The sequence below is a fragment of the Puma concolor genome, chromosome E2, assembly GCF_028749965.1.
Source record: "Puma concolor isolate L17-30 chromosome E2, mPumCon1.1.hap2, whole genome shotgun sequence".
NCBI lineage: Eukaryota > Metazoa > Chordata > Mammalia > Carnivora > Felidae > Puma > Puma concolor.
Window position 1 is genome coordinate 13,052,803 of NC_141681.1, and position 23,702 is coordinate 13,076,504.

The 23,702-nt window shown below is 44.8% G+C and overlaps 1 protein-coding gene across 5 annotated transcripts in view; it reads left to right on the forward strand.

Annotated features, from left to right (window-relative positions):
* The first annotated feature begins 8,864 nt into the window (after nucleotides 1-8,864).
* WDR59 (WD repeat domain 59) overlaps nucleotides 8,865-23,702 on the forward strand; it is an 85,745-nt gene continuing 70,907 nt past the window's right edge. For 2 of the 5 annotated variants that reach the window (XM_025920536.2, XM_086688902.1), the window contains exon 1: nucleotides 8,866-9,029. In XM_025920536.2, coding sequence (XP_025776321.1) covers nucleotides 8,976-9,029 — 54 coding nt within the window. In that variant the 5' untranslated portion in view covers nucleotides 8,866-8,975. Of the gene's footprint in view, nucleotides 9,030-23,702 lie in introns of all 5 variants that reach the window. The other 3 variants (XM_086688904.1, XM_086688905.1, XM_086688903.1) reach the window with 2 other exon arrangements.

Here is a 23,702-nt window from a genome sequence, read left to right on the forward strand (position 1 = left end):
ATGTAGACATTATTTTTTAAAAGTAAAGTCTTAAAAAAAAAAAGAAAGGAAAGAAAGCTTACTTTTAACCCAATTTTCTCCCTGAAGAGAGACTATGGTAACAGAGGAGGGGTGGTACAGTATTGTGCAGAAAAAGATACTAGATCCCTTGATAGATCTCTACTGGGGAGTTAAACTCACAATCAATAAAGATGGTAATTATCTAAGTAGCTTTTGATTTACCTATGCATTCAACACTTTTTGAGTATATCAGACAAAATGTGAATGTCTGGTAAGTGCCAGGCACTGTCCTGGGTTCTGGGACACAGTAGAGAGCAAGATGGATGGAGTCCTTGTCCTCACAAAGCTTCAGAAGGACCAATTCACACTCACTAGGATGGCTAGAGTCAAAGAAGACAAATACAAGTGTTAGTGAGATGTGTAGACGTTGGAACCCTCATACCTTGCTGGTGGGGATGGAAAATGGTACAGCCGCTTTAGAAAGCAGTCTGGCAATTCCTCAAAAGGATTAAACAGAGTTACCATGGGACCCAGCAATTCCACTCCTATGTATACTTCCAAAAAAAATGAAAACATAGATTCACAGAAAAGCTTGTACTTGAATGTTCACAGCAGCATCATTCAAAATAGCTAAAAAGTGGAAACAACCCAATCGTCCATCGCCTGCTGGATGGATAAAGCAAATGTGGTATACCTATGCAGCGGGCTATTATTCAGCCATAAAAAGAAATAAAGTGCTGATGTGTGCTACACCGTGGATGAACCTTGAAAACGTTACACTAACAAAAAGAAGCTAATCACAAAAGACCACATACTGTGTGATTCCACTTACGTGAAATTTCCAGATTAAGCAAATCCACCGAGACAAAAAGGTTAAGGGTTGCCAGAGCCTAGGGGGGTTGGTGAGGATGGAGAATGACTACTAGCAGATTTCCTTTTGGGGGGATGAAAGTGTTCTGATTTAAATGATGGTTGCACAACCTTGTGAATATACTAAAAACCCCTGAATTCTACATTTGAAAGGGTGAATTTGATGGTATGTGCATTACAGTGCGTTACCGTACGAAGTGTTGAAATATTGAAGTAAGCAGTGACAATACAGTGTGACAGATAAGCCGAGGACAGGGCCTGGCTTGTGGTTAGCACTCAAATATTTGTCAAATGAATGAGTGAATGATGAAGTGCTGTCAGAGTGAAAGAACATGGCGCTGATGGAAGGGGATGGGCACCAATACAGATTTCCCAGCCAAGGCTGAAAAGATGAGCTGGTGATTAGCCAGAGGATGGGGTTGCAGGGGGAGAACTGTGTTTCGGGAAGACAAGAATGTTCGAAGCAAAGGGAACAGCATGTTACAAGTCCTAGGAGCATGGCATCTTCAAGGAACCAAAAGCTGCTGGAGGGCTGATATGAGAGCATATGGGAACCAAAGACGAAGCTGGTCCCTCAGGGGTAAACAAGAGGGTCCTAGGAGCCATGGTCAGGAGCGTGGCTCATATCCTGAGGGGACACAGACTCTGGGAAGATTTATCAACATCATTATCATTAACAAGAATAAATGCTGGGGCACATGAGTGGCTTAGTCAGTTAAGCCTCTGATTCTTGATTTCTGATCAGGTCATGATCTCACAGTTCCTGCAATGAAGCCTTGCATTGGACTCTGCGCTGGCTGGCAGCACAGAGCCTGCTTGGGATTCTCTCTCTCTCTCCCTCTCTTTCTGGCCTCCTCCAGCTCTCTCTCTCTCTCTCTCAAAGTAAATAAATAAACATTTAAAAAATAACGGCCAGTGATTATTGAGCACTGAAGATGCCAAGACTTGAAAAATTAAGAAACTTGCCCCCTTCCCACATAAAGATCTCAGTTTTTATATTCATAAAGATACCGGATGGAAACATGAAACAACATGATGTTGTCCCCTGGGGGTGGGCAGTGGGAACTGAATAGCTGGCTGACAGGATGGATGACAAATATTTGTTTCATTATATACGTTTTTGTATTTTGGTATGTGAGCCATGTAACCTGAGAGAGACAGAGAGACAAAGTATACACATGTGCATTAAAGTCACACAGCTCACAGGACCAGAGCTGAACTTCTAGGCTTAACAGGGAACGTGCTCATCAAGGACTCTTTGGATGACAATTTCATTTTCTCTGTATGCTTGCCGCCACGGTGAAAAAAGAGTAGATCTCTTTAACAGCTCTATTTCTTTTTGTAAATTAAGAATGGGGTGCCTGGGTGGCTCAGTTGGTTAAGTCTGACTCTTGGTTTCAGCTCTGGTCATGATCTCACAGTTTCATGAGTTCGAGCCCCACATTGGGCTCTGTGCTGGCAGCAAAGTCTGCTTGGGATTCTCTGTCTCCCTTGCTCTCTGCCCCTCCCCAACTTGCACTGCCTCTGTCGCTCTCAAAATAAATAAACAAACAAAAAAAATAGATAAATGCATTTTTTAAAAAAGAATTTGCCCTTAAGGTTTATATTCCAGTCTAGTGATTATGATAGGCCAGTCTCTCTCACATCTGGCACCACAGAACAACTGGGAGCTTGAACGGCAAAAGTGAAGCCTCTCTCTCCTCTCTGCAGCGAGATGACCTTAGGCTTAGGTGCCCTGTGGGACTCTGACCAGCAGCCTTGCTCAGGCAATGCCCTTGTTATCTCCTCGCGCACTTATTAAATAACAAATTTCCTTTTAAATTAAAATATTAAAACACAGAGCAGGGAAAGTGCTTCATTCAGTAGCTTGACTCTACCCTTTCCATCTTAGGGAGAGTGACTCATGGCATAACAACAGGCATCCACGGAGACCTGCAGCCTCAGATTAGTTTCGTTTTGTCATTTGTTGCATGGAGAGTCCAGTATGGGTTTTGCTGCAAGTTTCTCCTGTGGGTTCCTGGTTTAGAGTTAATGCGTCCGGGGAGGTGTCAAGTCATTTCGGATGCTCTCAATGCAAGGATACCAGATGCAGAAATGGCCCCAGCTAGATTTAGGACTCTTGTGTTACTATTTTTTATCTTCATGCTCTCACTGACCCTGGGTGAGCCGCTTCCTGGCTCTCCTTCAGCTGTGAAACAGGGTTAATAAACCACTGACCCACCTACCAGAACTGTCAGGAGAAAGGGTTGATAAAATTGGGGTTGCCAAAGCCCGCAAATGCCAGTGCATAACACTGCTGCAAAGCCCCAGTTTCAAACATCTCCGGAAGAATGTAAGTCTGGGAGGTTCCTGAAAGGTTCAGAAAATGAAGGAAATAGCTTGCTGGGGCCTGCTCCTGGGAAGCCTTAGGAAACCTGTGGCCTCCTTCCTCTCTGTCTCCATGAGCCATGGCTTTGGAAGGAGCCCCCAGCACCTCCTCTGGCGGGGTGCAGGATAAGTGTCTCCCAGTAAGAAATTTCCCCCCAGACCTCTCAGAGCTCTTTACATTTTTATTATTTTGCTTGAAAGGGAAACCTCAGAGAAGCCAGGGTAATAGGCAACCAAATGCACACAGCGAGGAGCAGGAGCATGTGTGCACGTCCACAAATATTTGTTGATTGATGGAGAGGAAAATTACTAGTGGGGCTCAGGGCAGGATTTCAAGATTCCCAGATGTAAAGGGACTGAGGGGTCGGCTAACTCCACATTCTGCAGAAGAGGAAGCACGGGACTAGAAAGATAAAGGGTCTGAGCTCAAACTCACAAGGCTAGTTGCTGATAACAGCCAGCCAAAGCCCTGGATTTCGGGGTTGACCACGTACCCTGCCTTCCTGTGGTGTGGCTAGCAAGTGACCTTCTGAAAAGACCTTGCTTGGTGATAAGAGCCCTGTGGCCTGGTCAGCAAGCTGAGATCTACTTGACCAGGGACCCCCAACCGTCTCCCAGTCTCTGGTTCAGACAGGACATTCATATGCGGATCTCAAAGGCACACAGCAATCAAGAAGCAGCCAGAGAGCTCTAGATTTAGCTCCAGAGTCCCCCACTCTTTTTGTGATGACAGTGTGGATGGGAGTCAGAAAAAGGAAGGGCCCCAGGGGGCAGTATGAAAGTTTCTCATGCTCATGCTCCCTCTCTCTGGGTGGGCTCATTCGGTTAAGCCTCCCACTTTGGCTCAGGTCGTGATGTCATGGTTTGTGGGTTTGAGCCCCGCGTTGGGCTCTGTGCTGACAGCTCAGAGCCTGGAGCCTGCTTCAGATTCTGTGTCTCCCTCTCTCTCTCCGTCCCTCTTTCCCACCCGCTCACTCTCAAAAATAAATAAACATTAAAAAAATTTTTTTTTAATTCTACCGGGGCTTTTTTTCATATTAAGAAAGAAGACATTGAGAGAACAGAGGGCACCAAGGACTTGGAACCCAAAGTACTTTCTGCGCCTACAAATCATGACCAGCAGGTTTTGAGAACTAGACACATGTGAACTAAAGAGGCGGGCGTGGAGAAGGGTTGCAGAAGTGCTCGGGGCAATTGCAAGGGCATTCCTACCAGTTCTAGTAGGAAATATTACCACGCTACATATAGACAGAAAGCTTTGGAATACCTATATCTCTATCTCTACCTGTATCTCTTTATCCAAAATAAAATTCAAATGCCCAAGCAGGGCCTTCCTCACCAGCCCTTTCCAGCTTTTCCAGCTGTACTTCTTGCTACAACCTGCCACATACCCTAAGTTGTAGCTATACCTATTTGCTAATCACTTATTTAGCACCTATTTATTGAGCACCTACTATATCCAAAGCTACAGGCAAATAAACAAGACTATGGCACGTTAGATGAGTGAATTCACTTATTCCTACGTGATGGCATGAGCATGCCTAGAACGTACTCTTTTTTTTTTTTTTAAGTTTATTTATTTATTTATTTTGAGAGACAGAGAGTGAGGGAGGGGCAGAGAGAGAGAGAGAGGGAGAGAGAGAATCCCAAGCAGGCTTCGTGCTCTCAGCCCAGAGCTGGATGAAGGGCTCTAACTCACGAACTGTGAAGTCACAACCTGAGCCCAAATCAAGAGGTGGAAGCTTAACCCACTGAGCAACCCAGGTGCCCAGAGAAAGTATTCTTTATCTTTCCTTCTCTCTGGCCTTGAACCTTGTTTGCAGTTTTTTGCCTTCCCGGCCTGGTGAGCTGAGGCCCTTCTCTCCAGAGCAGTCTTTGGCCTTTTCTGTGATAGAGATTTGGGAGGAAACTGGGAAGCAAGAAGAAAGGCCAAAGCGGGAGGGTGAAGGCCAGGGCTGGAGGAGTTTTTTAAGGGCTACAGTGTGTGAGAATAAGGAATAAATGGATAGGAAAGAAGGCAAAGGGTTTTAAGGAGAAGGAATGGTGATTCTGTGTCCCCTTGTGGGCATAAAGAGTTACAAGTAAAGACCTTGAAATTACTTTTGGTTTCAGTTTCGCAGAAGGCATCCTTTTGACCTAGACAGTACTCTAGGGACATGACTTTATATGCTTTTCCCATTCTTGCACAAATATGGAGTGTCCTGTATGTGTAGTCACCATACAAGACTGAACGAAACAGATCTGGTCCCTCTCTTCCCGAAGCTTGAAAATATTAAATAAACAAATATTGAATTACAAATTGTGATGTGTATTTTGAAGGAAAAGAAAGAAGCGCAGCTTCGTGAGTGTTTTTTGGGGAATTCCTTTATCTTTGGAACACATCTCCCCTCTTCACACTTAAGGGTCTTTGTTCACACTTCCGGCCCTAAAATACTTCTTTTGATAGTGTATTCTATCGAAACGCTAATATTATACTGAAAAGCTTAAACGTCACCTTGTTCAGGATGCTGTGTCAGGTTTCTTCTTTAGGCTGTCCTCTCCTGCCACGTTGCTTGCAACTCTCATAAAACCCAATTCAGGGGTGCCTGGGTGGCTCACTGGGTTAAGCATTTGACTCCTGATTTGGGCTCTAGTCTTGATCTCACGGTTTGTGAGTTAAAGCCCCGCCTTGGGCTCCATGCTGAGAGCACAGAGCCTGCTTGGAATTCTCCCTGTCTCTCTCTCTGCCTCTTCTCTACTAATGTGCACGCGCTCTCTGTCTCTATAAAAATAAAGAAGCATGAAAAAAATTCAGGGGACACCTGGGTGGCTCAGTCAGTTGGGCGTTTGACTTAGGCTCTGGTCATAACTTCGGCCCGCACTGGGCTCTGTGCTGACAGCTCAGAGCCTGGAGCCTGCTTCGGATTCTGTGTCTACCTCTCTCTCTGCCCCTCCCCCACTTACACTCTGTCTCTGTCTCTCTCTCTCTCTCTTTCAAAAATAAACATTAAAAAAAATTTGGGGGGGGGCGCCTGGGTGGCTTAGTTGGTTGAGCATCCGACTTTGGCTCAGGTCATGATCTCACAGCTCGTGGGTTTGAGCCCCGCGTCGGGCTCTGTGCTGACACCTCGGAGCCTGGAGCCTGCTTCTGCTTCTGTGTCTCCCTCTCTCTCTGCCCCTAACCCACTCACATTCTGTCTCTGTCTCTCTCAAAAATAAACATTAAAAAAATTAAAAAAAAAAATTGGGGCACCTGGGTGGCTCAGTTGGTTAAGAGTCTGACCTTGACTCAGGCCATGATCTCGAGGTTCACGTGTTCAAGCCCCATATGGAGCTCTCTGCTGTCCTAATGGAACCTGCTTTAGATCCTCTGTCCCCTCCTCTCTTTGCCCCTACCCCTGTGTGTGTGTGTGTGTGTGTGTGTGTGTACACGTGCATGCACACGCATGCGCGTTCACTCTCTCTCTCTCAAAACTAAGTAAACACTAACAACGACAGCAACAACAATAATAGGGGCGCCTGAGTGGCTCAGTAGGTTGGATGTCTGACTCTTGATTTCAGCTCAGGTCATGATCTCGCAATTCCTGGGATTCAGCCCCGCATGGGGCTCCATGCTGTGAGCATGGAGCCTGCTTGGGATTCTCTCTCTACCTCTCTCTCTCTCTCTGTCTCTCTCTATCCCTCCCTCATGTGCTCACTCTCCCTCTCCCTCTCCCTCAAAATAAATAAAGTTAAGGAAAAAAAAACCACAACAAAAAACCCTATTTATTCTCCAAACTGTGTACCTGTTATGCTGTGACCAACTCTCCCACTTTGTCTGGACTGAAGGGATTCCTGGGCAAGTTGGTCACCCCAATTTGTTGATATTGTCAGTCTTCCCCATTATATCCAACACTCCAGAAGGAAAGGTGATCCTTCTTATCTCTATTCATGCCGGGACTTGTACCTAGAAATAGTGATAACATTAACAACAATAGTAGTTTTACACTTGAGTGTTGACTACGTTCCTGGCCCTGTGGTTAACTCCTTACAAGAACCAAACAGAAGTAGGTCATTTCTCCTTTCTTTCTTTTTTAAATGTATTTTTTCTTTTCTTTCTTTTTTTTAAAATATATCTTTTTAAATATATTTTTGAAAGAGGGACAGACAGAGCATGAGTGGGGGAGGGGCAGAGACAGAGGGAGACACAGAATCAGAAGCAGGCTCCAGGCTCTGAGCTGTCAGCACAGAGCCCAATGCGGGGCTCGAACTCACAGACTGTGAGATCATGACCTGAGCCAAAGTCAGATGCTTAACCGACCGAGCTTCCCAGGCGCCCCCATTTCTCCTTTCTGTAAAGAAATTGAGGGGCGCCTGGGTGGCGCAGTCGGTTAAGCGTCCGACTTCAGCCAGAGCCTGTTTCCGATTCTGTGTCTCCCTCTCTCTCTGCCCCTCCCCCGTTCATGCTCTGTCTCTCTCTGTCCCAAAAATAAATAAACGTTGAAAAAAAAAATTTAAAGAAATTGAAGCTAAGCCAGTTAAGCCGGGATTTGAGAGGGTGGGACGAAAGAGGAGCACCTAATCACCACTCCCCATATCAGCACAGTGGTTCTCAAACTCTTTGTCAGGACCTCTTTACACTCTTAAATATTATTAAGGACCCTCCCTACCAAACTTTCATGTGGGCTGTATCTACTGAAAGTAACTATTAGAAGTTAAAACCAAGGGATGCCTAGATGGCTCAGGTGGTTAAGCATCTTACTCTTGGTTTTGTCTGTGGTCGTGATCTTATGGTTTCGTGAGACAGAGCCACACGTCGTAGAGCTCTACTCTGAAGGTGTGGAGCCTGCTGTAGATCATCTGACCCTCCCTTGCTCATGCTCTCTCTCTCTCTCTCAAAATAAATAAATCAACATTAAAAAAATTAAAACCAGGAATTTAACATATATTATTTCATGATTTCACTTGAACATTAATGTGCATTATTATTGATACATTTTGTAAGTAAAAAATACCTGTTTCCTAAAACGAAAAAACTCTAGTGTGAAGAGTGGCAGATCTCTTTAATGTCTGGCTTAAGAGCAAACCTCTATTCTCACATCTGCTTATGTTGTTTACTATATACCACATAGCTTCTGGAAAGAAAGTGAAAAAGGCAAAAAACTTCTTTAGTACGATTATGAAAAATGTTTCACCTTTGGAGACCCCCTGGGGTCCCTGGTCACTTTGGTAGGTGCTGCTGTTTCATATGAAAAAAAAAAATCGTGCCTTCGGACTTATCAATGCCTTTACTGGCGGCCTCAGGAGATGAGGTAAATCTTTGGTTTGCGCGAATGCCGGGTTTTGGTTCGCCGGGGCCCTACTGGGGGACACCCGCGAGGAGACAGGGAGGACAACACGCGCCTCCCCTAGCCAAATCCTAACTCGCGAGCTCTCTGCGAGTTACCCCCGCGCCGCTCACCCTTGGACTACGACTCCCGGTAGAGCTTGCGACAGGGGGCGTGTACCCGCAGCTGCGGGGAGCGTGGGTCACTCAAGCCGAGGGACGGAAATGGAGGGGGCGTGTCTGTTTGGGGTAGGTGCCGTGCCTCAATTGGAGGAGCCGAGGGGAGGGGGCGGAGCCTGCGTTTGGGTCAGCCAATGGGTTGAGGTCAGGCGGAAGAGGGACGGGGCGTGGCAGGGCTCCCTCGCGGGCTGCGTGGGGCTCACCGAGCCCGGGAACGCAGGTTTCGGGGGGGTGGGAACGCGCAGCCCTGGGGCCGGGGCGGCTGCGTGCGGAGATGGCGGCGCGATGGAGCAGCGAGAACGTGGTGGTAGAGTTCCGCGACTCCCAGGTGAGCTGGGGGCCAAATGGAGCCTTCTGGGCATGCGCCCTCCGTGGTTCCCCTCCCCCACGTTGCCGAGTCCGTCTTGGGGGGTGCCAAGGCTATCCTCTAGCCCCCTCTGGGGAATTAGGTTAGGGTTGACCCGCGGCTCTCAGACCCGAGCGGACGAGGGGAGCCTTGATGATCTTTGGGGGCGGTTGGGGCGATCGCCGATGGGGTATCGGGATTCCCCGCGGTGGTCCGGGTAGTAGGGTCGGCCTTGGGACACCGAAGCGCAAAGATTGAGCGCGAGTGACTGCTGAGGGAAGGCTTTCCCAGACCAGGGTGGTGAGGAGAGGATATGCTCCCCGAGGCCCCGGGACTCGAGGCTTAGTGACTTTGGGTGAGCCGCACAACTTCTCTGAGCCTCAGCTGCGTGGCCTTAACCTTGCCTCACAGGACTTTGGAGTGGATTCGATGAAAAGAAAAACAAGACTGCGTGTAAAGTGCCTGTTTCTGCAACTAAGCTTTTAAGTGGTTGCTGATGGTAGAATAGTGAAAGTATTATATACAGAGTAGGAGTGTGCGCTGCACGCATTGCTCGGGTTCGAATCCGGGCTGAGCCCTAGAATCCCGGCTTAGCCCTAGCCGGTCATTCCCCCTCAGCGCATGAGTTTTCTCACCTGTGAGAAGGTGCGAGTCGTTCCTACCTCCGTAGGGTTGGCGTGAGAATTTTATATTTAGAATATGTGGCACAGTGACGGGCACGTGGTAAGCCTCCAGGGACAGGAACGTTAGCACTTACTAAAGAGACTTTTACCGTTTTTCTATGTCGTGCCTTCCTAATGCCTGGCCTTGTGCTAAGCGACTTGTCTACATTTTCTTTTTCTAATTCATGAAAGAACCAAGATAAGTAGATGTTATCCGATATAATCCCCCTCCCCCCACCTCTTTTTTTTCCCCAAAGGAGGAAGATGATCTCCGTTTGGGTGATCCCAAGTGACTAGGCCAAGGCCTCCCATTATGTTGGCCAGATTGGCATTTGAGTGCAGGCATCCGGCCCCAGGAATCTTGTTGGGTTCATTGCACTACTTTGCTTCGGTCTGTAGGAATCTGTCATACAGTCATTCCACAATAAATATCCCATTTCCCCTACTCCATCACCCAGGACAGGGTCTTGGTGATTCTCCATTTATTCAACAAATATTTATTGACTACCTTCTGTGGGCCAGGCTTTCATTCACAGATTGATTCAACAGGAATTTATTGAGCCCTTGCCTGGGGCACAGCGCACACTGTATCAGTACTCAGGTGAATTATACTGAAGGGAACTCTGGATTACATCAAGGGGTGATGTGGTTTTTTCTTTCTAAAACTCCATCCCTTTTTTTTTTTTTTTTTTTTTTTTGCCACAAAGATTAATGAGTGGAGGAGCCACCCACCGCTTTGCTCTGTGGTCCCCTCTGATACATAGCCCCCAGGGAGAATTTGAGCCACAGGATTCGGATTAAAGGTTTCTGAGACATTTTGCACTGTCAGCACGGTGTCTTGGGAGGCCTGCTGTCCCCAAGGGAGGCGCCAGACTCCTAGGGAAAAAGAAGTGTACTCCTGTTGCCCTCCTTGTTAATTGCTTTCACAGGGACTAACAACAGAGTCATGTATGGTACCTCTGAGCCTGCTAATTTGGAAGCTACTAATCTGCAAATGCTTTAATTCTCACTGAAACCCAGGTAGTCCCACCCCTCCTTCTCTATGGAGATGTAATTGAAGAGGCCTGCTGAGAGGGTGCTGACACATATATTAGGATGTATGAAGTAATATCAAATAATTAAATCTGAACAGCAGTTGTCATAGAAAGAGAACAAAGTAAATTGGGCAATTTAACTGCCTTGCGGGAGCTTCTCTTTTTCTTTTTATATTTTTCTATTCGTTTGGAAAGGTGCAACCTAGTTTGAATTAGCAGGGTTTTGTGGTTGTTTCTGGTGGCAACGGGGAGGGATCTGGACCCGCTTTATTAACTGTTTCATTCAGACAGAAAAAATCAAAACTCTTCATATTGTGTTTTTGAAAAGGAAAGCCAGAACAATAAACTTTTCAAAACACCCTGCCTCTTTTAAAAATAGTTTTTTAGGGGCACCTGGGTGGCTCAGTTGGTTGAGCATCTGACTGCGGCTCAGGTCATGATCTCATGGCTTGTGGGTTTGAACCCAGAGTTGTGGTCTGTGCTGACAGCTCAGAGCCTGGAGCCTGCTTCGGATTCTGTGTCTCCTCTTTCTCTGCCCCTCCTCTGTTTGCTCTGTCTCAAAAATAAATGAACATTAAAAAAAATTGTTTTTGGGGCGCCTGGGTGGCGCAGTCGGTTAAGCGTCCGACTTCAGCCAGGTCATGATCTCGCGGTCCGGGAGTTCGAGCCCCGCGTCGGGCTCTGGGCTGATGGCTCAGAGCCTGGAGCCTGTTTCCGATTCTGTGTCTCCCTCTCTCTCTGCCCCTCCCCCGTTCATGCTCTGTCTCTCTCTGTCCCAAAAATAAAATAAATAAACGTTGAAAAAAAAATTGTTTTTAAATTGTTTTTTAAAAACTTAAAGCATTTTGGTTTTTCAGAGAAAACCCCCAGCCTGAAAGGTGAAACTTTTTTTTTTTCTTTAAAAGAATTGTTTGGAATTAAGATTTTTTTTCTTATTTAATGTTTATTTATGTTTGAAAGAGAGAGAGAGAGAGCATGAGCGGGGTAGGGGCAGAGAGAGAGGGAGACACAGAATCCGAAGCAGGCTCCAGGCTCTGAACTGTCAGCACCGAGCCCCATGTGGGTTTCGAACTCATGAACCATGACATCAAGACCTAAGCTGAAGTCAGACCCTCAACCAAGTGAGCCACCCAGGTGCCCTGGAATTACGTTCTTTGTTGATGGTTTCTTTATTGATGGTAGTCTCTTTACGATATTCTTTTATTGAATTGTTAATTTTTATTTATTTTTTGCAGTTTTTATTTATTTATTTTGAGAGAGAGTGAGAGAACCCATGCACATGCGTAGTGCAGGTGGGGCGGGGGTGGGGGGGTGAAGAGAATCCCAAGCAGGCTCAGCACTGTCAATGCCCAGTCTGATGTGGGGCTCGAACTGACAAACCATGAGCTGTGAGATCATGACCTGAGCTGAAATTGAGTGTCAGATGCTTAACCGGCTGAGCCACCCAGGCGCCGCAGATGAAACTCTTTTTTTCACATTTTCTACAAGAGTCATGCACTTTATAAAACAACGCCTTGAGATGTCCCTGTCACTGATCAGTAGTAAAGAACCTGTGGTGCTTGGCAACTGCTCCGAAGTGATCCCTGGAATCGATGAGTGTTAAGACTGTAAGAAAACTTAGAGATAACTTTCTAGAGCAACACCGTCCAGTAGAATTTTCTGTATTGATGGAAATGTGACCGTTGAGTACTTGAAATGGGGCTAGGGCAACCAAGAAATTGCATTTTTATTTTTTTTTTTAAATTTTTTTTTTTCAACGTTTTTATTTATTTTTGGGACAGAGAGAGACAGAGCATGAACGGGGGAGGGTCAGAGAGAGAGGGAGACACAGAATCGGAAACAGGCTCCAGGCTCCGAGCCATCAGCCCAGAGCCCGACGCGGGGCTCGAACTCACGGACCGCGAGATCGTGACCTGGCTGAAGTCGGACGCTTAACCGACTGCGCCACCCAGGCGCCCCAAGAAATTGCATTTTTAATTTAATTAATAGACATTTAAATAGCCACTTGTAGCTAGTAGCTATGCTCTTGCATTGGAGATGAAATAGTTTCACTCTCAAAGACGTAAGATGGTGGAATGTGCAGTTCACAAGCTCTAAACCAATGGGAAGAGCAGAAACAGTTCAGAATAGGAGTTTGATGAAGACAGGAATCCAAACCCATGGCAACAGTTTGCCTAATGTCTCTGCTCTGGCAGCCATGAGGTGTCTAAAACTCAGTATTCCAAGGTAGTTGGACATACTCAGCACCACTTTCCCTGCATCCCGGCTTTTTGCTTCCTTCCACTTTATCTTCCGCAGAGCCGAGTGGTTTTTTTAAAGGCTTTTATTTTATTTTGTTTAAAAAAATTTTTTTAAATGCTTTTTATTTTATTTTTGAAAGAGCGAGAGAGAGACAGACAGAGCGTGAGCAGGGGAAGGGCAGAGGGAGACGGAGACACCGAATCCAAAGCAGGCTCCAGGCTCCGAGCTGTGAGCACAGAGCCTGACGCCAGGCTCGAACTCACGAACCTCAAGATCATGACCTGAGCTGAAGTCAGACGCTTAACCAACTGAGCCACCCAGGTGCCTTAAAGGCTTTTCTTTTTTTTAAAGTTTATTTGTTTATTTTGAGAGAGAGAGAGGGTGTGCGCTCATGAACAGGAGAGGGGCAGAGAGAGAGGGAGACAGAGAATCCCAGGCAGGCTCCAAGTAATCAGCATGGGGCTCGTACTCACAAACCGTGAGATCATAAGCTGAGCTGAAATCAAGTGTTAGATGCTTAAATTACTGAGCCATCTAGGCTCCCCCAGAGTGGTTTTTTTTTTAAACCAAGTTTATTGAAGTATCGTTAATATACAATTCCCCCTTTTAAGTGTAAAATTTGTTGAGTTTGGCCACTGTATGTAGTCCTGTAGCCACCACCACAATTAAAATACAGAACCCCGCCACACAGTTCCCTGGTGCCCCTGTGTAGACAGTCATAGCACCGCCCTCTGGCAGCTGCTGAGGTGGTTTATGTAAGACGAGGATTGTACAGTGTGGAGCCCTTTAAACCTGGCCTGTCACCCTTGACCCAGTGCCTTTGACATTCATCTATGTTGGTTGTTAAGCATCCCAGTTAGTCTCTTCTTTTTTATTGCCCACCAGTAGTATTCCAGTGTATGCAGAGGCCACAGTCTATCCATACACCCGTTGATGGATATTCAAGTTGTTACCACTTTTTGGCGATTATGGTTAAAGCTGTGATAAAATATCAAGGTGATTTTTTTAAAACCTTATTTTGTTCATATCCTTCCTTTGATGAAAATGCTTCAGTGACTTCCTATTGCATGGAGCGTAGAATATAAATTCCTTATTTTAGACTGTTTTGTGGGCTGGTCTCTGCCTACTTCTCAGATCGCATCTTGTACCACTTTCGCCCTCAGTCACTGTTTATTTTCATCTTTCGCCGGCTGCTGCAGGGGGAGCACCCTGAGGGGTGCTTGGTATGCAGTAGCACTCAATAAATATTTGTTGAGTTAATAAGTGTAAAAAAAATCAATTATGTTGATGAACACTATTAACACGAATTAGGAAAAAGGTGTTTAGATTTTCATAGTTTTAAAAATAAGTTTTAGAATAATTTTAGACTTACAGAAAAATTGGGAGGATAGTACAGAGAGTTCCCATATACCCTACACCAATTTCCCCCTATTAAAAACCATCTTATACTCTGGGGTGCCTGGGTGGTTCAGTTGGTTAAGCCTCTGACTCTTGGTTTCAGCTCAGGTCATGATCTCACAATTTGTGAGTTTGAGCGCTATATTCTTCTTCTTCTTCTTTTTTTAAATTTAACATTTGTGTTCACTCTTGTGCACATTTGTGCTCTCTCTAAAAATAGATAAAAACTTTAAAAATATTTACAAAAACATCCTATACTAGTATGGTATATTTTCTACAATTAACAAATCAATATTGATACTTAACTCGAATCCATACTTTACTCAGATTTCCTTAGTTTTCACCTAATGTCCTTTTTCTGTTCTGGGATTCCATTCAGGATGCCACATTACATTTACATGCATCTCCTCAGGCTCCTTGGCTGTCACAGTTTCTCAGATGATGTCTTTGATGACTTTGACAGTGTTGAGGAATACCAGTCAGGTGTTTTGTAGAATATCCCTCAGTTCGGATTTGTTTGATGGTCTTTCTCGTGATTAGACTGGGCTTATGGGTTTCGGGCAGGACCCTAGAGATAAAGTATCATTCTCATCACATCGTATCAACGGTACTTACTGTGAAAGTGATATATCGCTGTTGATGTTGACCTGGCTGAAGTAGTGCTTGTCAGGTTTGTCTACTATAAACTTACTCTTTTTGCCTTCTGTTTATACTACACTATTTGGAAAATCGTCTGTATATGCAGCCTAAGTTTGTTTATTTATTTTTAAATTAAAAAAAATTTCTTTTAATGTTTGTTTATTTTTGAGAGATAGAGACAGAGCACAAGCAAAGGAGAGGCAGAGAGCGATGGAGACACAGAATCGGAAGCAGGCTCCAGGCTCTGAGCGGTCAGCACAGAGGCCGACACAGGGCCTGACCCCATGAACCGTGAGATCATGACCTGACCTGAAGTTGGGCGCTCAACCAACTGAGCCGTCCAGGCTCCCCCATGAGGCCTGAATTTAAACAGTGGAGGGTTCTTTCTTTCTTTCTTTCTTTCTTTCTTTCTTTCTTTCTTTCTTTCTTTCTCTCTCTCTTTCTCTCTTTCTCTCTCTCTTTCTCTCTTTCTTTCTTTCTTTCTTTCTTTCTTGAATTAGTTGCTTGTATCAGTGTGATATATATTTTATACCTTGGATTATAATCCAATACTACTTTATTTTACTGTATTTATTTTGTTGCTCCAGTTGTCCCAGTTTTCACCATTGGGAGCTGTTTCAGATGTTTCATGTATTCCTTTGGCATGACCCCATCATTGTTTCCACTTGTTTGTATGTTTTTAAAATACAAAGTACTTCCTTATTTTCTGGCACTATAAGATGCTTAACTCTCATCATGTATATTTTCCTGCCCCAGTCCCAGAATTTGCCATTTGTCCAAGGAGTCCTGGTTTCTTTTATTGGAGAATGACATCAGATACTAAAACCTGGTTACAGATGTGCTCGTTGCTCTTGGGTGTCATCGCTTCCAGGCACTCATATGACAAAACAGGAAATATACTACTAATCCATGAATATGTGTGTATCTGTAAGTGTATGTATATGTGACCATCTGTATATTAAGCTGAACGGGAGTTCATGTTTAACATCTACTCTAAGTCATTACCACAAGTGTCGTTGTGGCTCCACCCTTTGCTTGTCAGTAATCTCCCATGCCAGTCATGAGAAACGGGCCCCCAGCCATCCTCTGTCCATTTACTTAATTGTTCATTCCAAAATACATGGATGGTCGTTTCAGAATTGTTAACCTGTACCCTTGTAGGAGTGACTTTATCAGCTGGAGTGCGGTGCTTATGTACAGTTCTTTTCCCCTTTAGTCTTACAGACTCTACTAAGGTTTTCATCATTTTTAAGCAGCTTTCACTTCTTCACACTGTGGTCAAGTTTGTTCTTTCTTTCTTTCTTTCTTTCTTTCTTTCTTTCTTTCTTTCTTTCTTCCTTCCTTCCTTCCTTCCTTCCTTCCTTCCTTCCTTCCTTCTCTCTCTCTCTCTCTCTTTTTGAAGATTTTATTTTATTGAAAAAAATATTTTTACTGTTTGCTTATTTTGAGAGAGAGAGAGAGCGTGCATGGGCACAGGTCCTCACACTGGGCAGGGGCAGAGAGAGAGGGAGAGAGAGAATCCCAAGTCGACTCTGTGCTGCCAGCTCAGAGCCTGATGTGGGCTTTGATCCCACGAACTGTGAGATCACGACTTGAGCCGAAGTCAGGAGTCCAACACTTAATCGACTGAGCCACCCAGGAGCCCCTAGAAGTATATTTTTAATGCAGTTGAATTTATAGGTTGTGCTTTTTCAGTCTATTTAAGAAAAATCTATATTTTAGGTTCATAGAGACATTCTCCAATAAATTTTTTCTTGCTACTCTGTTTCTTTTTGAAATTAAAAATGAAGCATCTCAGCAGAAAGTGTATTCCCTGCTTCCCTAATGGTGGGTGACTTATTAGTCTCAACATTACAGCAACTCATCCAGACAGATAAAAATTGAGGCTTGTTTTTTTTTGCTCTAAATAAACAAATCAAAAATAAAACACAACTCGGCAAATTCTTTAACTAAAAGGCTATGAATAGTTAATATAGTCCAGACATTTTCCTTAATATAGTCCAGACATTTTCCTGGAGCAGTCCAGCTTTGGTCCCAGCTTTCCTAGTTTCCCTGAAAGTTCATTTTGAAAACTATGGGGATGGAAGCGCATAGTAGGGCTGTTTTTGGTGAAAGTGACTATTCTGTGAATTCTGCAAATTATTTGTTTTCTAGAACATTTGATGTAAAGATGCAGTAATGAATGGGGGAAGAGTATGTACAGCCAAGAGTTTAAGAGTTTGGAGCTGGAGCACAGTGTCAGGATCCAGGTTATGTCATCTATCTGCCATGTGATCTTGGGCACGTTAGTTCCTTTTAAGCTTCAGTTTCTTTATACATAGAACAAGAGTAATAGTATCTGCCTGTGTCCAGGATTCCCCGCACCACTCCTGGTTTCACTAGGAGGATTCACAGCTGTATTTGCACTTACGATTTATTACAGTGAAAGGACACAAAGCAAATTCAAAGTGAAAAGGCACATGGCGTGAAGTCTGGAGGAAACTGGGTGCAAGAGACCTTTCCCAATGGAGTCCCTCAGACATGCTTAATTCCTCCAGTTTTGAATTATAGCAACGCACGTGAAATGTACCAGAGAAACTCATTAGAGACTCAGTGCCCAAGGTTTTTATCTGGGGCGGGTCACCCAGGCTCCCTCTGGAGCGCATGAATCACAATCGCACACCCCCAGCAGGGCGGCAGGCGCTCAGCATAAACCACATTGTACACATAGCGTAGGCACAGTGAGCCACTCTTATCAGTTAGGGAATGGTGGGAACACTCCAAATCCAAGTTCCCAGACACCAGCCGAAAGCCAGCCTTGCAAGCAGGCCTTTCTGAGGTTAGCAGTCTCCTGCCTGCTGGGGTAACTCTTTTCTGCACACCACCTGACAGTTAATGTGAGGATTGAGTGAGATAATCAACATAGAGCGCTTAGCACAGTGATCGGCATATATTAATTGCTTGCTACGTGTTAATTATTATGATTATATTAGAAAGCTTGTGTAAGGAAGCAAGAAACAGCCCGACAAGATAGCCTTATGGAGCCGAGAGGACCTGTGGAAGACAGCCCGTCTACCCTCTTATTTTACGGACATGGAACCTGAGATTCAGAAAGGTTAGGTGATTTTCCTAGAGATACCCACTCTGTGCCATCTTAGCTTGTGGGAACGTGAGGATGTTCTCATTTTAGACGGAGACTTCCCAAGAAACACCCATTGTGCTGAGTGTGTGAACAGAACCTCGGATACAAACCTCTAGAAAGCATTAGACAAGGATGGTTCAAAAGCAGCCTTGGCAGCAGTGGCTGTCTCTGATTTATAAAGAGATTGGATATTGTCATTGGAAATGCTCTGATCCTTTTTATGTCAGTGGGTTTCAGTCTGTGGTTTCATTCTATGAAATCTGATAGTACATACGTTACAGTCATTGCTCAGGCATGTGACAAACTGATTTTCGGGGAGTTGACCTAGCTCTGATTTGCACTGATTGGATGTTTCCACTTTGCGTCATTTGGAAGGATGAATAGGCAAAGTGTTTTCATATTTTTGAACAGCTCTTTCTAATTCAGCTGAGTTTGAAAGAGGAAGAGTTGATTTCTTTGCTAGTTTATTTGAAGAAATAAACAAACGTTGGCTTTTGTTCTACAGATAGCAGTGGTCTCTGTAGGGAGGCTTTCTTTTGCATTGAATCAGGGTAGCAAGATAGCCCTATGAAGCTATATATTATCTTCCCAGAGAGATGAGCTTTCTAACAGAACCATTGTGTTTGCACCAAAATTTAACTGTAAATCCAAAATGGATTGGTAATGCAATCCATCTCCAAATTCAGTGTTCCCTGACCATTTGTAAAGTATCATACCGGTTGTTTTCTAAAAGATGAAAATGTTAACTCGGGAAACAACAGATGTTGGTGAGGATGAGGAGAAATGGGAACCCTCTTGCACTGTTGTTGGGAATGCACGTTAGTGCAGCCGCTCTGGAAAACAGCGTGGAGGTTCCTCAAAAAATTAAAAATAGAATTACCTTACAACCCAGCAACAGCACTACTAGGAATTTATCCACAGGGTACAGGAGTGCTGATTCATAGGGGCACATGTACCCCAATGTTTACAGCAGCACTATCAACAATAGCCAAAGTATGGAAAGAGCCCACATGTCCATCAACTGATGAATGGATAAAGAAGATGTGGTTTATATATACAATGGAAGACTACCTGGCAATGAGAAAGCATGAAATCTTTCCATTTGCAGCAACGTGAATGGAACTGGAAGGTATTATGCTAAGTGAAATAAGTCGTTCAGAGAAAGACAGATATCATGTTTTCACTCATATGTGGAATTTGAGAAACCTAACAAGACCATGGGGGAAAGGAAAGGGAAAAAAATAGTTTCAGAGAGGGAGGCAAACCATAAGAGACTCTTATTAAAATTTTTTTTTTTTAACGTTTTCTTTATTTTTGAGACAGAGAGAGACAGAGCATGAGCAGGGGAGGGTCAGAGAGAGAGGGAGACACAGAATCCGAAACAGGCTCCAGGCTCTGAGCTGTCAGCCCAGAGCCTGATGCGGGGCTCGAACTCACGGACCGCGAGATCATGACCTGAGCCGAAGTCGGACGCCCAACCAACTGAGCCACCCAGGCGCCCCCATAAGAGACTCTTAAATACAGAGAACAAACTGACGGTTGATGGAGGGGCAGGGGAGAGGGAAAAATGGATGATGGACATTGAGGAAGGCACTTGTTGGGATGAACAATGGGTGTTGTATCTAAATGATGAATCATGTGAATCTAGTCCCGAAACCAAGAGCACACTGTATTTATCAATTTTTTTGGGGGGGGGAGGGTAGCAGTTTTATTGAGATCTAATTCACCTCTTGTATAATTCACCTGTTTAAAATGTACACAATTTAGTGGGTTTTAGTACATTCACAGAGTGAAACCATCACCACAGTCATTTTTAGAACATTTTCATCACCCTAGGAAGAAACCTTGTACCCTTTAGACATCACCTCCCCTGCCCCCTATCCTCCAGCTCTCCCCTCCCCCCCCCCCCCCCGGTTTTAAACAATCACTAATCTGCTTGCTTCTCTATAGATCTGCCTCTTTGGACGTTTCATAGAAATGGAATCCTAGGCTATGTGGTCTTTGTGACTGACTTCTTTCACTTAGTTCTTTTAAAGGCTCATCCATATGTATGTATCAGAAGCTCAGTCCTTTTTAGGGTTGAATAATATTTCACTGTAGGGATATATCACGTTTTGTTTATCCATTCATCAATTGTTGGACATTTGGGTGGTTTCCGCTCTTTGCCTGTGAGGACTAATGATGTCATGAACGTTTGTGTACAAGTTTTTGTACAGCATGAGCTTTTAAGACCTATATTGTCTATGATAGGTAGCATTTATTGACTACACGCCATGTGCTGTGCTAGGCATTGTACTTGTGAATTGGTTTTTACCCTTAAGGAATTGCAGTCAGACCGAGGTCATGTAATAGTAAATAGGGGATTATTATAAAGTACCACAAGTACTACGTAGAGATAAGCCTTGGGTCCTGTGGAAGCACAGGTGACTCCCTGGTGTGTGCAAGAGGGGATGGGTCAGAATAACTTCCTGGGATGAGCCTGAACTGAATCCTGAAGGACAAGAAGGCATTGGCCAGGTGAAGCATGGAGAGAAGGGTCACCCAGGCGGAGGAAGCGGCTGATGTGAGGGTCCGGAGGTGAGAGGGTGGTGCTTGCTTGGATTTGGAGGGCTGGAGGGAATTCATGATAACAAATTCATCATGGCGGGAATGTTGGGACGGGGTTGGAAGGTGAGAGGCCTAAGATGGACTGTAGAAGTGAGCCAGAGAGAGGTCTTAAGGGATCTTTAATGTCATGCTAAGGGTGTTGTCCTTCATCCTGCGAGCTGTGGGACCCAGCACCAGCCCTGAGGGTGGTGCTGGGCTGGTGGGAGATGGGTGTCTCTTTCCAAGTGAGGACCGACACAGGCCTGAGCTGAGGCAGAGATGGGGAGAAATGGATTGATTAGGAACAGAATAGAAAGGGACGTCCAGAGTTAGGTCCCAGGAGAGAGTCATGTTACCGAAGCCACAGGTCTTTTTTTTTTTTTTTTTTTTTTTAATTTTTTTTCAATGTTTATTTATTTTTGGGACAGAGAGAGACAGAGCATGAACGGGGGAGGGGCAGAGAGAGAGGGAGACACAGAATCGGAAACAGGCTCCAGGCTCCGAGCCATCAGCCCAGAGCCTGACGCGGGGCTCGAACTCACGGACCGCGAGATCATGACCTGGCTGAAGTCGGCCGCTTAACCGACTGCGCCACCCAGGCGCCCCCCGAAGCCACAGGTCTTAAGGAGAGAGTGATCATTAGTTCTGATACTGCCATGAAATCAACTAAAATAGCTAATAAAAAGTATCTGCTGGGGCGCCTGGGTGGCGCAGTCGGTTAAGCGTCCGACTTCAACCAGGTCACGATCTCACGGTCCGTGAGTTCGAGCCCCGCGTCGGGCTCTGGGCTGATGGCTCAGAGCCTGGAGCTTGTTTCCGATTCTGTGTCTCCCTCTCTCTCTGCCCCTCGCCCGTTCATGCTCTGTCTCTCTCTGTCCCAAAAATAAATAAACGTTGAAAAAAAAAAAAATTAAAAAAAAAAAAAAGTATCTGCTAATTTCAACAACACCAGAGGTCTGTGACAACCTTTGCTGGATCGTTTTCTATTGTACACTTGAGAAGTGGTAAAAGATGGTTTTTAATCCAATTCTGACCCCAAAGCCCGTGCACACCCTTTCTGCTGTGCCAGATGATTTCCATTTTACACATGCAGAAATGCCATGTAGAGTCTTTCTTCCTTTTGATAAACTGTGGTCAGTTTTCTTGGTTTGGTGAAATCAAGCGCTTACAAACACAGCTGGCTTCGTGCAGAAATGGCTTTTTAAACCAGAGCAGCATCCGTTTGTGTACAGAGGCCTACACAGTCTCTTGGAGTTGATATCTTTTTAGTAGCCTTCAGTTAGCCAACTTTTTCCAAATTATTAATTACATATTTTCCAGGCCAACAAGAATCAAGTGCCACTGTCAGCGCCATGGTTGTGTTATTTCAGAAAGGTCATACGACTCCTGAAGTGTGTCACAAAAGCTCCCATCCTGCAATTGGAAGAACAAGGGCTATTAAAAACTTTATTCTCTTATGTTTAAAGGTCTCTCTCTCTCTTTTTTTTAATGTTTATTTTTTAGAGAGAGGGAGAGTACAAGTGGGGGAGGGGCAGAGAGAGAGAGAGAGGAAGACACAGAATCTGAAGCAGGCTCCAGGTTCTGATCTGTCAGCCCAGAGCCCTACGTGGGCCTTGAACCCGTGAACCGTGAAATCATGATCTGAGCCAAAGTTGGATGCTTAACTGACCCAGCCACCCAGGTGCTCCTAAAGATAACCTCTTTTGACAGGGAGCAATTCTGAGCAGTAAGTTTGTTTTCCTGCAGTCAGGAGAGGACTTTTTAGTACCTTAAAAACAAAGGCTGAGAGAAGATATGATTGGAATTTTACATTATAAAGTGTGAGTAAGGTGCACACATTTGGTTCGTCAAATGTTTCTATTCTTGTTGAAGGTTTCACAGAGCAGACAGCAAACTACTGAAGTTTATTATTCTAGAAGGCATTAAAGAAGTGAAGGAACTTTACAGATGTAGATAAATTCATGGATGATAAATTACCAAGGGAAGCTACTGAAAAAATTCTTTGAGATGTCAAGGAGCGCCTTGGCACATTTTGGAAAGGAAGTACCCAGATTTTGACCTGGTTCTGACCTATCTTCCAAACAGAAGATGTTCACAGGGCACCTGCATGTACAAAGCACCTCGCTGGGTGCTCTGGGAGAAAGAAGATGGACCCTGCCTTCTGGGGGCTCCCCAATTAGTGGGAGAAGATAAACGTGTGCAGCAGCTGCTACCACGTGGCAAGTGACAGCAAGCCCTGTGACGGGGGGCAGAGAAGGTGCTTTGGGAGAGGGTGGAATCCCTATGGCAGACTCTGGGTGAGGTTCTTAGGGGACGTATGTCTTGGAACTTAAAAGATGAGTAGAATTTCAACAGCAGAGCAGGTGAGAAGGACCTTCCGGATGGGAAGAGGAGCTTAAGCATCTCTTTAGAATTGGGAGCATCGCTGACCTTGGAGAAAGGTAAGAGCTTTGAATGGGTGTGGCCTGGGCAAGTAGAGAAGGAAGGTCAGACTAAAAAGTTCTGGAAGCATCCAGTTTGGAAGATTTCCACTTGATTGTCTTCAGCCTTCAGTAGAAAACCAAGGAAGGTTTTGGAGCAGCGGAGCGATGTAGTCCGAACTCCGCTTTCAGAAGTTCCGTATCGGGTGGAACAGAGGAGTGGGGAAGGCGCACTGTCTGAGGTTGTGTCCGCCAGGCCGCAGGTGTTGAGGACTGAGGCTAGGATGGAAGCGTGGAAACGGAAGAGGCTTGGGATGCCTTTGAGAAAAAGTTTTTTTTTTTTTTTTAATTACAAAGTCATGTAAATATGTAAGTAGTACAAAAACGTAGGCTCATGTAGAGGAGTAAGACAAAAACCCTGTGGGAACAACTGCCATTGAAACATTCTGATATATGTTCTTCAGTGTTTTTTAAGGCATAAGTAGCTGATTTAAATTTCAGTTCATAGTAGGTATAAAATACTACTTTACTCCTCTAAGTCTTTAATCTCCCCT